Source organism: Sinohyriopsis cumingii, chromosome 1 (genome assembly GCF_028554795.1).
Source record: "Sinohyriopsis cumingii isolate HCF-2022 chromosome 1, ASM2855479v2, whole genome shotgun sequence".
Taxonomy (NCBI): domain Eukaryota; kingdom Metazoa; phylum Mollusca; class Bivalvia; order Unionida; family Unionidae; genus Sinohyriopsis; species Sinohyriopsis cumingii.
Genome location: NC_142961.1, coordinates 136,380,026 through 136,398,186, shown reverse-complemented (window position 1 = coordinate 136,398,186; position 18,161 = coordinate 136,380,026). Strand labels below are relative to the sequence as shown.

General features: G+C 33.4%; 1 protein-coding gene across 2 annotated transcripts in view; it reads right to left on the bottom strand.

The window, feature by feature from the left end:
• Window positions 1-18,161, bottom strand: part of LOC149807918 (dystrobrevin beta-like) — a 136,897-nt gene that overhangs the window by 8,880 nt on the left and 109,856 nt on the right. For both annotated transcript variants that reach the window (XM_089971962.1, XM_089971969.1), the window contains 5 exons: window positions 14,563-14,770; window positions 9,233-9,542; window positions 7,408-7,446; window positions 5,281-5,449; window positions 4,547-4,700 (listed from right to left, as the gene is read on the bottom strand). In XM_089971962.1, the coding sequence (XP_089828088.1) occupies window positions 4,547-4,700; window positions 5,281-5,449; window positions 7,408-7,446; window positions 9,233-9,542; window positions 14,563-14,770 (880 nt within the window). The remainder of the gene's footprint in view (window positions 1-4,546; window positions 4,701-5,280; window positions 5,450-7,407; window positions 7,447-9,232; window positions 9,543-14,562; window positions 14,771-18,161) is intronic.

Here is an 18,161-nt window from a genome sequence, read left to right as displayed (position 1 = left end):
TCTCAATGAACCCGATTTTGACATCTTGAATCAACATTGGAATTTTTCTCAAAATAGAGCCATGCAGTTTATTATTTTCATCGTTTTGAAAGTTTATGTAAATTCATGCATAGGATGCATGTATTGTTGATCTGATGAATAAATTGTAATTTGACAACATAAGTATGTATTGTTGATCTGATGAAAAAATTGTAATTTGACAACATAAGTATGTATTGTTGATCTGACGAAAAAATTGTAATTTGACAACACAATAAAAATATGGTCTAATAAGTATTTATTGTAGATCTGATGAACAAATTGTAATTTGACAACGCAATAACATTATGGTCTAATAAGCATGTATTGTTGATCTAACCAATAAAGTGTAATTTAACAAAACACGAACATTATGGTCTAATAAATATGTATTGTTGATCTAACCAATAAAGTGTAATTTAACAAAACACAAACATTATGGTCTAATAAGTATGTATTGTTGATCTAACCAATAAAGTGTAATTTAACAAAACACGAACATTATGGCCCGAATATGTATTATTGATCTAACCAATAAAGTGTAATTTAACAAAACACGAACATTATGGCCTGAATATGTATTGTTGATCTAACCAATAAAGTGTAATTTAACAAAACACGAACATTATGGCCCAAATATATATTATTGATCTAACCAATAAAGTGTAATTTAACAAAACACGAACATTATGGCCCGAATATGTATTGTTGATCTAACCAATAAAGTGTAATTTAACAAAACATGAACATTATGGCCCGAATATGTATTGTTGATCTAACCAATAAAGTGTAATTTAACAAAACACGAACATTATGGCCCGAATATGTATTGTTGATCTAACCAATAAAGTGTAATTTAACAAAACACGAACATTATGGCCCGAATATGTATTGTTGATCTAACCAATAAGGTGTAATTTAACAAAACACAAACATTATGGCCCGAATATGTATTGTTGATCTAACCAATAAAGTGTAATTTAACAAAACACGAACATTATGGCCCGAATATGTATTATTGATCTAACCAATAAAGTGTAATTTAACAAAACACGAACATTATGGCCCGAATATGTATTATTGATCTAACCAATAAAGTGTAATTTAACAAAACACGAACATTATGGCCCGAATATGTATTGTTGATCTAACCAATAAAGTGTAATTTAACAAAACATGAACATTATGGTCTAATAAATATGTATTGTTGATCTAACCAATAAAGTGTAATTTAACAAAACACGAACATTATGGCCCGAATATGTATTGTTGATCTAACCAATAAAGTGTAATTTAACAAAACACGAACATTATGGCCTGAATATGTATTTTTGATCTAACCAATAAAGTGTAATTTAACAAAACACGAACATTATGGCCCGAATATGTATTATTGATCTAACCAATAAAGTGTAATTTAACAAAACACGAACATTATGGCCCAAATATGTATTGTTGATCTAACCAATAAAGTGTAATTTAACAAAACACGAACATTATGGTCTAATAAATATGTATTGTTGATCTAACCAATAAAGTGTAATTTAACAAAACACGAACATTATGGCCCGAATATGTACAGTAGTCCCCCTCTTATAAGGCCACCCCAATGCAGCAGGGAAGTGGCCTTATAATGCGGGTGGCCTTTCTAGAGGGGGATGACAAATGCGAATAGTAAATACATATGAAAAAAGTCACAAGTACATTTAATTTTAAATATTTAATATTTTAATTAAAAAATCACATGCATGATGTGAAATAAATGTAAAACAAACTTTGTCATCATTTGCAAAAGAATGCTATGAATAACCATTGATACAGTTTTAAAACTGCCTTTTTAATTATGTTACAGTTCACATCACGTCACTTTGTTGGTAACAGTTTAAAAAACAAACCAGTCTCATCACATTAAAAATATCCTTGCTGTGATATCCCCTGCATATATCGTTTAGTCTTTTGTTCCAATCTTCAACAACTTCATTATTAACATCAGCTGATTCGCCGCTAATGACAGAACACTTGCTATTGTGTCGCACTTGAAATCTGTGCAACCATCCGTTACTTGCGGTAAAGTCGTCATATCCCAGTTCAACAGACAAAATTTTTGCTTTTTCTTGTCTTTCAAATCAGGATACAAACGTCTCCTGGCTCAAACAATCTTCCTTTCTCCGTCCATTTCACCTTTCCACTTCTGCAGAACTGTTTCATTATCTTTCACGATATTGTTTATCTGAGTCTTCCCGACGTTAGTTTTCTGCAAGGATCCTCGACGATCCCTCTCCCCCCCCCCGTCAGTTGAATTACTTTCACGTTCTCCTCTAAACTGAGAATCTTTATTTTCCTCGATGACATGTTGATCTTTTTGCAGTAAGTTATTCATGTTGCCAACTACAATACTGATAAAACAATTTTGTATGCATCTAAACAAATTGCCGTGTGTTTTTAAAGGAAGTGATCTTGTCACGTGATTTGTTAGTCGCAGTCTGGTACCCTATTATTTTTATACATTTCTTGAAACTAGGTGAGAGAAGCCAAAACGGGTTCGATGTGTACCATTAACATCACGCAGATTTGACCTCGCGGCCGCTAGGATTCGTAATTTTGACAATTATTGTCAGTAGTAATAGCCACTGATTACCAAAGTGAACAAGCTCAACATCTTACGAAGGGAAGCCATAAAGGCTATTAAACCATTTACCTGCTGACTTGGGTATTGTTCATCGATACTGCCACTTCTCAGCTGTTACTACTGTTCGATAATTGTATTCTTAACAATTATCAGAGTGACTAAACCGGACATCTTATGATAACACAGCAGTAAGGCTAATTGGATTACATGTACTTACCCTTTTGAATGGATTAAAATTTGAGTCTTTCTCGGTTTTTATGGAATAAATTTGGCTTCTCGTGAGGCGTAAATGATATAATATTAACCTTAGTGGTAAATGTACTTTACTCAACACTTCTTTCAGTAACGAAAACCTGACATCGGGAAACAGAAATCGGATTACTTAACACACGTTATGAATACAATACTGGTTCTGGATACATATTCAAATAAAATGCGGCCGCTTGTGACGGGTAAATTTTATGATTTTGCACTAATATGCTGGCCGCTGGTCGCGTTAGCCGGGTGGCCTTTCGCGAGGGGTACTTTTGAACACAAACTCGTCGGTGCCAACGGATTCTGGCCGTAAGGAGCGGGTGGCCGCTGGTCAGGGGGGCCGTTCAAGAGGGGGACTACTGTATTATTGATCTAACCAATAAAGTGTAATTTAACAAAACACAAACATTATGGTCTAATAAGTATGTATTGTTGATCTAACCAATAAAGTGTAATTTAACAAAACACGAACATTATGGCCCGAATATGTATTGTTGATCTAACCAATAAAGTGTAATTTAACAAAACACGAACATTATGGCCCGAATATGTATTATTGATCTAACCAATAAAGTGTAATTTAACAAAACACGAACATTATGGTCAATCAAAAGTGCATTAGTTGTCCCATGCCCTATCAAGAGAAACTCCCAGCAGAAAAGGACCCAGAGAAAATCAGACCTGCTGCTTTGTCACCAGCATTTTTCAGCCAGTTAGGGTGAATTTTTCTTTTCAATTTTAGGACTAAGTGTCTTCTGCGTAAGCTGTAGACACTTTTCCTTACAATACCAAGTTTTAGTAACAAAGTTTTTAACAGGATTTTAATTGCCAAGTGGTGCACCATCGTTGATAATTTTGCACAATTAGATTTTACGCAATTAGATTCTTAATCACCGTGGCAACCAACTACATATCATAAGAAGTCTTCTGATGAAAACTAAATTTAGATATGACTTTCTGTTTAGGGACGTAGTGATTTTCAAGATGGTTACTATTACAACCTTACTGGATACCAGATTTCATTTAAAACCAAGATAGCCACTGTGGTGACCATACAGGATATTACATTAGCAATATTTTTATTCAGGACCAATTAAACATCCATAGAATTTTTCTGGTGAAAACCCCATGTCAGTGACTTTCCATTCAGAAGGAGCAGCAACCAAAAAGTTTCAATATGGCTGCCTTGGCAGCCATAATATATGTCAAATCAACACTCTTCATTTAGGACCAACCAGACAACACAAGAAGTCTTTTAGTGAAAACCCAATGCTGATATGACCCTTCATTCAAGATTTTCAAGATGGCCACTATGACAGTCATGTTGGATGTCCAAGTTGTGCTATTTTCATAGATAGGCACCATTTTCATTTATCAGCATCCAGACATCTTATATGGTCTTTTAGTGAAAACCCCATTTTGATATGATCATCCATTCAGGAGGAGTAGAGACAGCAAAGATGTCAGTTGTGGTGACCATAGTGACTGTCCAAGTGCCATCATTTTAATTTAGAACCAACTAGATATCATAAAACATTTTCTGATGAAAATTCCAAGTTAATATGATTTTCCCTCATCAGGTGTAGCAATAACTGGATTTTCAAGATGGATGGGTTTAGACATCAGAAAAGAGTTCTGCTTTACCCTAGGGTGACTATCATATAGCTCTGCATCTTCTTCATCAGTTCTTGTACAACTCTCATCATCTGTTTTGACATAAGACTCGCCATCATCGGTTACCATGGCACACTCTTCATCTGTCCTCACTAAGGAGTCTCCATCATCTGTTTGGGCTAAGCTTCAAAAGATGTAAAAACCTGACTGAATGGCCATTTAAAACATAAAAATAAATACTCAGTGCAAATTAAGCAACTCCTAAACATCAATTTGTGTAAATAACACCAGCCAAACCATGGTTTTTATTAGTGACTCATATCTCAGAACATTTTCTGATGTCAATATTTGACAATTATTCCAGGGTCAACATAAAAATAATCTAAATAAGTAATAAATATAAAGCTGTGAATGTTCTGAATATATGAGGAATTCATGCAAAAAAAAAATATTTTGTGTGTTTATGTGATACAGATGGAACCAGATATTGTAAGCTAGAAATGCATACACTAACACTGTCTCCCACTATCAAACCAATTAGAGATAAGACTGGAGATAACCACATGCAGATTCCAACTGTCAAACACATTAGGATATGAAAAAATACTTCAGATATTATTTTTATTTTCAAACTTTCCCATCAGTCAGAATAATATTATTTGCACTTTATTTTGTGGGTGAGAGCAATATTTATTACTAACATCTCAATATAAGATTAGAAGAAGATGATAACAAATTTAAAAGTATCAAATACTGATGCTAACTTTTCACTTCCTGGGTCACTGGAAATTGTATTGGATGTTACACTCTGTTTTGCTCTAAGTTTTGCAATAAATCTGGCTTCTTGATCAAGTCGTTTTTGAACTTCTTTCTGCCAGTTCTCCAGATCTTCTCTTGTCTGCATCATTGAGTTGTCTGCTACTTCCAGCTCTCCTTTGGAAAAGAAATGGAAAAACAGTTTTGCTGGCTGATGAAATGAGGTGATGTTTTATGTAATTGTAATATAAACTGATATCACACACATGGATATTTTATATTTGCTGATTAAGACACACTTCCTCCATCAATGTTGGTCTTACATTATATCACTGTAACCTTCAATATTATTTTTTGGTTTGATGCAGAAAAAATATCTAGAAAAACTTTGAGGTTAGGGAACATGCCTTTGTAGTTTCACTTGTACAAAATTTTAACTAAGTGCCTTCTATTAATAACAGAGCTTAATGAAACATTCTAAAGACCCTCAAATGGTGAAGCTCTGATGGAACTAAGTGACAGTCTGATGGAATGAGACTATCAACAAATACACCACATGGAACCACCTGAGAGTCTGGCTGAATGAGACTGTCAACAGATACACATGTAGCAGTCAGGTGGAATGAGATTTTCAAAAGAGACCATGCATAGAACTACATAAGTCTGGCAGAATGAGACTATCAAGAGATACGATAGTCAGAATCATGTGACAGTCTAGATGAATGACACTATCAACAGAGACACTAAATGTGTGACAGAAGTTTGCACAAAAACATTGGAATTTTTACTAGAATATGTATATGTTGGTGTAAAACCGTGCAAGCAAACAGAAAATGCAAAACACTGCTATTGTGTATACATCATTTTTTGACAAGATGAGATGTCACAGATCATATGATCAATGCCACTGGTGAATACTCTGATCCTCTTTAATCAAATAGGCAAACTAATATGGAAAGGAGTAGTGTAATTTTAATGTAATTAAACATACAGACTAATAATAAAGGAGTAGTGCAATTTTAATGCAATTAAACAAAGGCAGGTATGGAAAGGAGTAGTGTAATTTTAAAGTAATTAAACAAATAGACTAGTATGGAAAGGAGCAGTGTAATTTTAATGTAATTAAACAAACTGACTAATAAGAAAGGAGAAGTGTAATTTTAATGTAATTAAACATATAAACTAGCATGGAAAGGAGTAGTGTAATTTCAATGTAATTAAACATGCAGACTAATAAGAAAGGAGTACTATAATTTTAATGTAATTAAACACAGACTAATAAGAAAGGAGTAGTGTAATTTTAATGTAATTAAACATATAAACTAGCATGGAAAGGAGTAGTGTAATTTCAATGTAATTAAACATGCAGACTAATAAGAAAGGAGTACTATAATTTTAATGTAATTAAACACAGACTAATAAGAAAGGAGTAGTGTAATTTTAATGTAATTAAACATACAAACTAGTATGGAAAGGAGTAGTGTAATTTTAATGTAATTAAACATACAAACTAGCATGGAAAGGAGTAGAATTATTTCAATGTAATTAAACATGCAGACTAATAAGAAAAGAGTACTATAATTTTAATGTAATTAAACACAGACTAATAAGAAAGGAGTAGTGTAATTTTAATGTAATTAAACATACAAACTAGTATGGAAAGGAGCAGTGTAATTTTAATGTAATTAAACATACAAACTAGTATGGAAAGGAGTAGTGTAATTTTAATGTAATTAAACATACAAACTAGTATGGAAAGGAGCAGTGTAATTTTAATGTAATTAAACATACAAACTAGTATGGAAAGGAGTAGTGTAATTTTAATGTAATTAAACATACAAACTAGTATGCAAAGGTGTAGAGTTATTTCAATGTAATTAACATGCAGACTAATAAGAAAGGAGTAGTGTAATTTCAATGTAATTAAACAGACTAATACGAAAAGAGTAGTGTAATTTTAGAATAATCAAACATACAGACTAGTATGGAAAGGAGTAGTGTAATTGTAATGTAATAAACATACGAACCAATAAGAAAGGAAAAGTGTAATGTTAAAGTAATTAAACAGACAGACTAATATGGAAAGAAAGAGTGCAATTCTGATGTAATAAAAAATTCTGAAAAATAACATTTACCATTTAAAATGTCATCTTCATCATCACTTCCACTTTGTTCTGCAAAAGAAGAAGAAATGTGAGCTAATGTCAACCTTCAATGATGAGGTAATGTCTATTTGCAATGCTGAGCTAAAGTCTAACATCAATGTTGAGCTAATGTCTATCGTCAATGCTGAGTTTTGAATGTCCATTTTCAACGCTGTGATAAAGTCTAACTTATGTTGATCTAATGTCTATCTTCAATGCTGAGTTTTGAATGTATATTTTCAATGTTGTGATAAAGTCTAACTTCAATGTTGATCTAATGTCTATTTCAGTGCTGCACTACACTACAATGTCTATTTTCAATTTTGAACTAAAGCCTATTTTTCAAACTAATATATATTTGTCTACCTTCAATGATGAGTGAACGTCTATTTTCCATGATGAGCTTATATCTACATTCAATGCAGGGATACTGTCTACCTTCAATGATGAGTGAACGTCTCCTTTCAATGATGAGCTAATATCTATCTTCAATGATGAGTGACTGTCTATTTTCAATGCTCTTCATTGCTGAGCTAATGTCTACCTTCAGTGCAGAGCTATTATTATTCAATACTACAACAAAGTCTATTCTCAATGCTGAGCTAATGTCCATCTTTCATGTTAATGTCTATTTTCTTTGATGAGTTAGTTTATATTTTCAATGTTAAGCTAATTTATATTTTCAATGTATAGCTAATGTCTATCAAATTTGTAAATAAAACTATGATAACATTACAATTTCAGCAAAATGTCATTTTTCATAGTGAAGAGAGAGATAAAGACCCTGACTCCAAGCAATGATCTGCAAAAAAACACCTATAAAACACAAACATATCATATTTTACATCAGTTAAATCGAGAGAATTTCAGGTGATTCTTTGTTTTCTTTCAGGGAAGATGAACAATTGGTTGTGTAGAAATGAAAAGTTACTGTATCCAAACATACCCAAAAGTCAGAACATAAAAGTGTGTTTTAAACCAATGAACTGTACTGCATCATTTTTCTGAAAGTAGCATACCTGATTTAGTTGAAACCCAATAATACATAATCAAGGGATCTATTATGCAGAAAAGAAACTAGATGGGTCTGACAGTCAATAGTTATAACTGTACTAAACAAAGACACAGAAAGCTTGTAATCAAAATCATTCATTAACTCAATAAAATCTAGCTGCATAACAAATTTGGTCGAAATTCACTAATAATGAAGGGAGCTTCTGTACAGAAACAAAAGTGGGTGGGTCTGACAACCAAGGGCTATAACTCTGCCAAATGGTGATATGGAATGCTGACAGTCAACCCCAGCCAAGTCTCATCAATAGCAAACTACGACCCAAATTTCATTGACATCTAACAACAATTAAGGGAGTTATTGTGCAGAATTAAAGCATTGCGGGTTCAAAATTCAGAAGCTTTAACTTCGTTAAACAACAATGTAGAATGCTGACTCTGCCAAGGTCTCATCCATGTATACATGCATACCAAATTTTGGTTCATATCAGATAATAATCAAGGTGTTCCTGTGCAAAAGTGAGAATGGCAAAGGAAGGAATGAAGGAATGAAGGAAGGATGGATGGATGGATGGATGGAAAGACAGAGGACTGATGAGCAGGCTGAATTTAATCTGCTTTGTACCAAAAGGCAAGGGACAAAAACAGATGAAAAGTTAGTCTGCCTAAAATTCAAAGATGAATACAAAGCAATTTTAACATTGTCAATTCAGAGGATTATCTTTTTACTGTTGCAATTTTTAAAAAGAAAAGGTTACTGGGCTGCCATGTAAATATTTACTAAATGGATAATAAGACACAGTACCTGAATTGAGTTCCCTGACCAGTGAAGACATTGCTCCAGTTATGGAGTCAGCAGCCAACAGCAGTTCATTCTTCAGGTTTTTCACTAGGGTGGATGCTGAGGACTGGGGGTGAGTGAAAGCCTGCTGTACATCTCCATTTAGCCCGAGTAGGGAAGAGGACTCAAAGGCGGGAGTGGTAGGGGCTGTGGTTGGGGCGCTATGATGGCATGAAATTCCACTCCGACTGTTCATGCTCATGTCTATTGTTGGGGAACAACTGAATGAATGTAGACTGTCATGAGGTGTTGATTTTGGAGAAGTAGGCTGGTACTGTCAAAATAAAAGTATGTTACTTTACATTACTTGTCTTTTTTTCATGGTTTTCCCATAACACTAAAAACACTACATCATGCCTGTGAACAATGCTTTTTTATGTTTTATATAAATTTCAAAAACTTTAACATAGTCCACTTTCGCAAAATCGATTCCCAGAGCACAGCTCATAATGATCTGAACATCATGTCACTGTTGTGACATTACATTTTACATGGGTGTATCATATGGTTTGAAGAAATCTGCATTGAAAATAACAAGACAATAACTTTTGTCTCTTTATCTTAAAAATTGCAATAACACTGATGTGACAGAAAATAATAAAGTGAACAGAAAGAATACGAGACTTCTGGACACGTTCAGCAAGTTATGACCTGCTGTAAATCAACCTTGCAAGCTTGTATTACTATGCAGGCTTTTTGTTACTGCACAGGTTTTTTTGTACCATGTAGGGATTTTATTACGGAAAACTGACAGGATCTCAAACTGAGAAAAAAGATTCAGTCAAAAAATACTGTTTTCTTTGTGTGTACTTTCAGTCACTAAATAGTAGTTTTGGTTTATTTTCAGTAGCTGAGATAACATTTGTATTGTGTTTATTTTCAGTTAGAAACATAGTTTTCTTTTGAGTGTATTTTCAGTCAAAAATATAGTTTTCTTTTGAGTGTATTTTCAGTCACAAACACAAGATTTTCTTTGTATTTTCAGTTACAACACCACACCATTTTCTTTGTGTGTATTTTCAGTTACAAACACACCGTTTTCTTTGTGCGTATTTTCTGTTACAAACACACCATTTTCTTTGTGTGTATTTTCTGTTACAAACACACCATTTTCTTTGTGTGTATTTTCAGTTACAAACATACCGTTTTCTTTGTATTTTCAGTTACAAACACCATTTTCTTTGTGTGTATTTTCAGTTACAAACACACCATTTTCTTTGCGTGTATTTTCTGTTACAAACACACCATTTTCTTTGTGTGTATTTTCTGTTACAAACACCGTTTTCTTTGTATTTTCAGTTACAAACACCATTTTCTTTGTGTGTATTTTCAGTTACAAACACCATTTTCTTTGCGTGTATTTTTTGTTACAAACACACCATTTTCTTTGTGTGTATTTTCTGTTACAAACACCGTTTTCTTTGTATTTTCAGTTACAAACACCATTTTCTTTGTGTGTATTTTCAGTTACAAACACACCATTTTCTTTGTGTGTATTTTCTGTTACAAACACACCATTTTCTTTGCGTGTATTTTCTGTTACAAACACACCATTTTCTTTGTGTGTATTTTCAGTAATAAACATACTGTTTTGTTTGTTTTCACAGTCACAAACACAGTTTCTTTGTGTGTATTTTCAGTCACAAACATGTTTTTTTTTTTTGTATGGACCCTTAGCCATGGAAATTACATTTTTTAAATGACTTTGGATCGTATGGACCCTTAGCAATGTAAAATACAAGTTTTTAGAGATTTTTAATTATTTAGACCTTAGCTATGTAAAATATCTTTTTTAGTGATTCTGAGTTGCTTGGACCATTAGCTATGTAAACTATAAAACAATTTTAATGATTTTGGATTGCTGGACCATTAGCTTTGTACATTATATATTTTTTGTGATTTTGGATTGCTTGGACCATTTGCCATTTAAAATAAAATGTGTTAGTGATTTTGGACTGTTTAGACAATAGCAATGTAATTTCGTTATTTTGGATTGCTTGAACCAATAGCAAAGTAAAATAAAAATATTTAGTGACTTTGGTTTCTTTAGAAATTAAATAGCTGAGTAAAATGTAATTTTTCAGTGATTTTGGATTGCTTGGACCCTCAGCTATATTTATGGAAAATATAATTTTTCAGTGATTGTTTTGATTGTTTTGACCCTTAGTTATGTAAAATATTAATATTAAAAAATTTCTCAAGCAATTATCAATAAGAAAAAATTCTAATATATTATTGGCACCAACAAAGTCACAACCAAAATGAGATACATATTTATCCTGACATCAGTCAATGTAAGCATGTAAAAATCCATGTTAAGATTATCACTGGTCAAACCTCATAAGATTTAATTTTTGACAAAAAAACTTGTAACAATCCAAGTACACAAAGAAATTCATATGAGTGCTGTGTATCTTATCAAAAACTTGAGTTTTGACGTAGACAATTGTCTTATGAAATAATTGTTGCTAGTGTTTGAAAAACAAAGAATCTTGTTTGGTGGTGTATCAGCAGTTAGCCTGGTTCCCTGATATACTCTACACTATTATACACCACTCAGCAAACCAGACTAATAATTAAAAAAAGCAGTGATGTAATAACACATGTTTTCACGTAAATGTGATGGTTGTTAAAACCAGTTGGAATAACGTTAATGATGTTTCAGCTGTTGGACACTCTGAAAATAAATGAAATTTACACAGAATAATGAACAACTTCATTAAAAAAAAGCTTTATGGACAATTATTCTCAATGTGATTATAAAATGAGGATTCAGTCATTAAACAGCCCAGTTCCCACCCCAACCCCCCCAGTTTTATGGATGTCTAATGGATTTTTGTTGAGGTCCCATGGTAACTCCTGCACTTGCTTATAGTACAGTCTACCGTATATACTCACATATAAGCCCGTTCACGTATAAGCCGACCCCCCAAAACTGAATTGGTAAAACTGTTATAAAGTGCATGACCCGCGTATAAGCCGACCCATAATTTCTAGACTACCGGTACATCACAAGATGCACAAAGTGAGTTCGGAATGCGTTTATTTAGGCAAATCAGATTATTAAATAAAATGAAAGTAAGAAAGCTAATTTATATGTTGAAATAAAAACAATTCTAAAGTGTTAAGTCTTAATGGAAATTTAATTAATCCTCATTCTAAAATCATGAATTATAAAAGTTCTATCACTTTTAGAATCCTTCAAATTCTGGCTCTGTATCAGACTCGCCAAACAGTTCACGAAACTCGGCTTCTGTTACGGGCATGCTTTCATCATATGTGTCGTCATTGTCATCATGGTCATCCGATAGTGTGTTGTTCTCCTTCTCGCTCTCCTCGTCATTGTCGGATTGAAATATAGCATCATCCTCTGTTCCATCCATGGCATTGCTGATACAGCACTTCCTGAATGATTTTTCAATCATTTCTGAAAGAATTGAGTCCCACGCTTCTTTTACCCACTTGGCGACCAAATCAATGTCCGGCCTCATTAAATTCAGCACAGTTGTTATTTGCTTCTGCATATTCAATAACTTTAAGTTTGAATGCTGCATCATAAGCAGAATGCTTCTGTTACGGGCATGCTTTCATCATATGTGTCGTCATTGTCATCATGGTCATCCGATAGTGTGTTGTTCTCCTTCTCGCTCTCCTCGTCATTGTCGGATTGAAATATAGCATCATCCTCTGTTCCATCCATGGCATTGCTGATACAGCACTTCCTGAATGATTTTTCAATCATTTCTGAAAGAATTGAGTCCCACGCTTCTTTTACCCACTTGGCGACCAAATCAATGTCCGGCCTCATTAAATTCAGCACAGTTGTTATCTGCTTCTGCATATTCAATAACTTTAAGTTTGAATGCTGCATCATAAGCAGAATGCTTTCTTTTACTTCCAACACTATTCATTTTATCTGATTGAACTGAATATAAACTTCTAGAGAGATTAAACTGAAATAATTTCTTATAGTGGTAGTATACTATTTATATACCTTATCCTGTAATTATTTCCATGTGTGGTTGGTTATCAATTTGTATTTGATAATTATTTATCATTGTTGTTTATTTGTGTGGTTTTTTTTAAACTACCGGTAGTGTGATTCAATTGATCAAAATATGATCGGTTTCAGCGTGGACATTATTCAAGTATTGTGACAGTTTTTAACTTTGAGTAGAAACCATGTCCACTACCATATTTCATTAAACAATACATCTGAGAGTTGGCATGTATTAGTAAAGTCATTGGCATTGTGCAACAAAACAAACCTATTATCCCCGAGGCATTTACCACAGATTAAGCATATGGTAACTATTGTACAACACTCTACCGCTAACAAACCACTTTGCTTTACAAACAACTAAACAACAGTAGTATATAAACTGTCGCTGCCGATTACTTCTAAAACACCTGTCAAAGAAATCCCACAAATTATATTGTTTTACAATTATTCATGCTGACTCGTATATTGCCCTGTTATTTACCCTTCCTAAGCATGCGCACAACAAACCCCTATGGAGCCTCTCACTATTGTTCCTTTAAGACTATCGTACATGTATTTCTACTCTCGATCAAAATGTTTGAAGTATATTCCTTCAGTATCGTAATTCTTTTATTTTGTTACGTAGATTCTTTTCATATTTACACTGAAATAAGCTAGCATGCATTTGTACGATACCATAGAGTTTAATGATTACTGATTAGCTGAGGGTTAAATACTTGGCTAGAGACTACTAATATGGCGGTTCTTTTGGAAAATACATGTACCACCGTGGCTCAAATAACACGTATGGCTGCATTTTCTGGTGGATGGACATCTGTCAAATAGACGTCAAGTACGTTAAAACATGTTTTTCATTCATTATCCTACCACTTAAGTTAGAAAAAAAATATTTCTTTCACTTCACAACAGCACAAATCTTATGAACCATGTGGCATCATTAGGCATGTGATCTCATCTTCAGCAAACGACAGAAACAATAAATACTGGAAATCAAGGGAAAAAAGCGTTAAAAATTTCAGACTTGGACCATGGCCAGCAGATAAGCCGACCCCCCTTCTTTCAGGCCTTATTTTTTTCCTAAATTTTTTGGCTTATACACGAGTATATACGGTATGTTTCTGGACTTCACTGCTCCCAAGTTATCAAGGGAGAGGTGTATGTGGAATCATGTCATAAAGCTAACATAATAATAAAATGATTATGCCTACCTGAGATGGATAGTAAACATTCAATTGTCAACAGCAAAAATACTTGAATAATTAACGTGAATAAAATCTAAATGTCTTCCTACCTTCAGCATTTTCATCAATGTCTCCAACTGAATGACCAGTTCTTTACGACCATCTTGCAGTGCTAACATTCTGGCCTCTAGCTCATCTTTCCTTTGACGTAAGACACGTAACTCTGCAAAAAGTGTTGGATTAAACTGTGCCTCTGCTGTACTCTTAGCATGCGCCTCCTGCTCCATCCTGAGCCTTTGAATTTCATGCATTATTTCTCTGAAAGTCACAAATAATGTGAAAAAGTCAGAACCTAGGAAAAATAGTCACTGCTTCAGTCATGCCTGCACTGACTGAAATTGTTGTGTACTAGCAACTTAATAAAATGGAGGAATACTCCAAGACAAATACACCAATACCTGTATTGTGTTATGTGTGAAGTCTTCATATGTGCAAAGGGATTGTATTTGCATTGCTTGGAATATCAATTCTTTCATGAATATTTATAATATATTTACAGTAATGATTTTGTTGGAGGAAACATTAGTGTTCTTTGATTTTATTCTCAATTTAGTTTCAACAGGAGCAATATGAAGACAGGTGAATAAATAAGAGCTTATTTGTGGGCAGCCTTCACTCTTAGTCTTAGTCTACTTGCTTGGAATGACATGTACACAACTCACTGGCAGATCAAAGTCAATGATATTCAAGTATAATTTTAAATGAACAGCAAAGGCCCTGATTTTTAAACATACCTGCCATAACATGATGTCACGCCAAGGAGTCAATTCAAATGTAAGGCAGTTGGACATAAACAATTACCATTTCATATGAGGACAGCTAGGATGATGCTGTGTCAAGTACTTTGAATACATAATATGCATAGGTCAAGTACACTAAGTGGAACACAGTTACCCAATTCATCTGAGAAGAGTATAGTCACAGAGATACCTGCTGAAGAATAAAAGTTATTACACATCATTTCCTTGAAAGAGAATATTTAAGCCATTATTATTAAAGATTATTTATTAGCAAGTTTGTGATTAATGGCACTGCTTCTGAGTCAGATTTTACTCTATATATAAAAAGCAATACACGATTATTCTGGTAGTTGGAATAATATGCAATAATTTCAAAATGCAGATTTAATTTAGAAAAAGATGAGTCATCTGCAAAAAGAGCTAAACCACCAAAACTGTATTTTAAAAACTACTGGACAGAGTTTGACATTGTAAAGTGAATCAGCAAGGGGGAGCATTTTATTTTTTTATGCACAGTGCAAACACCCTATCAACACTAGTCATTTTGAAGTGCATGACATCGCTGACAAAATACCACCTAGCAAGCTTGCCACTCCCTCATTAGCAAAACAAATGTAAAAAGATAATTATCTGTGCTGATAAAATTTCAACAAGATTTTCAGGGAAGTTTAAACAATAGTATCATCCAGTTCCAGGTGAGTGCCTATAGTCTGAATATACCTCAACATTTGTTTGCACCCCCCACAAACTGATTTAAAAGACGAAAAGCACAATTGAGATAAAAGATGCACAGAACTTTTTCAGTTCCTTTACTGACTTATAATTTCAAATCTGAATATGACCAGGTGGGACCCTAACACCATTATCATATATGCATTTCGCTCCAAACTAAAAGATCACCTTGTTCACCAGTCATTTGCAGTTCCTGGACAAGACCATTTTCAGCAATGGGGTATATGCATGACTACACAAGTATGTCCACAGAAGGAAAATAATATGTCGTCTGCTTCTGATATTTACAATGTCAAATCAAGTAAAAGAAAATAATTACAAATCTGCCTTTCACATGGATTTAACAAGTGGTGTAATTTCTAAGTACATGTGTGCAAAGAGATATAACTCTAAACTCTCTACTTTATGGTAATTTACGGAATTATTCGGCAGTTACTGACTAGGATGAACTATGTCACAATGTTGTCTGAGAAAATCAACTTGCCCATAGTGTATGCAACATGGTGCCGTGTTAGTATGGAAAGTCCATTAAGCATGAAAGGTGCAGAGCATGCCAGCATTAGAGCCACTCTGGTCACATTCAAAAATTATAAATCAATGAATTAATAGACTAAGTTCTGGGCACTTTTTGTCACATTAAAGATTTCCGTTTATAAATGGGTAGAGGGGTACAAACAAATTGGGAGGTATATTAAGACTACAGATAAGCATGAATGACATTTGCATTTTTTTCAACCCCACCCCATTCTTCTGAACTATTAAGAACAGCACAGACAGGAGCTAATTAAGAAAATATTCTACTGTCCAATGGATTTAAAAGACAGAAACTTGGTATGTTTTTTAATTATTGTCAGTGATGCTGTGTTGTGAATGTGGATATGTGTGGTGTTGCTATTGAGCAGTGCCAAGTCTACCAACTGTTTTTGCTTTGTAAGTATATTAAATGCTTCAATAACAAAGAAACTTTCTTTTCATTTTTTATCATATCTAACTTTCATTAATTTTATATTTGCCCTTAGGAATTGGTAATTTATATTCAACTGGACATGGTTTTTAAGTCCTGGTCACTAACCCCCCCCCCACTGGGACGTCAAATTACACTTTTTGAGTCCACAAAACCCCAACATTATCTGGGAATATGGCAGGTATGTGTAAGAGCATTATGTAAAGATAGATCCAATGCTGTTTGTTTGATTTGAAACGAGCAGCACTGACCCTGAGTTTTAAGGAAATTATGTAAAGACAGATCCAAGTCTTTCATGTGCAACTCTTTTTAGTTAATACTAATGTAAACACAGCAATATTATTCGCCGTGAGTGCCCAATAAAAAGAATATCTGAATCAGATATTCTGAAAAATAATACAATATCTAGCTATCAAATTAATAATTAAATGTATCATGATTTTTCATACTTAGTACTTTATATTTGTCATCAAATCCTTTAAAAGTTCTACTAAGAACATTTGCTTTAACAGCAAAACAGCTCAAAAATATTTATATTTTGTCTTACAAAAATGAATAAGAAATTAAAATCATATAATTATAGTCAGTTTTTTTGTTTTTTTTATCTCAACTGAAGACAGGTTCCCATTTCAAATAATTTCAAAATATTACTGAGTTACAATTTAGATATGTCCAATGATCAAAATCTCATTTTGCAAAGAAGTTTTCTCATAAACATTTTATTGTGAATCTGTTCTACAATACACCACTTATTTGATATATTTTTCAGCAAGTATGAATAACAAGCAATGTATGTGATCATTTGTCTTTATAATATCTACTGCTGTTTGTACAATGGTTTCATAGCTCAATAACAGATTTTCATTTTGCTATGCATAGCTTCATTTCCATTGGAAGCCGCAGTAATTTGATTACTTCAGTTGAATCTTGCCCTCAGTCTGGTCTCAACTAGAGTAACTTGGCCAAACCTCTATGCATATTTAATCTGCATGTAAATAACACTGCATAGCATGTGATTCTTGCAAAAATGGATATCATAATTAAAAGCTTAGAGCTCTCTCTCTCTCTTTCTCCTGTTCACTAACAATGACAAAAGTCTTTTTGAGAACTTTCATTTTTGTTGCAAATTGATTCTTAAGTTCAGAGCAGAATGAGACAAAATTCTGTTTATTCTGTACACCTAGACTAGTATCATTAGGTGATCAAGTGTCAT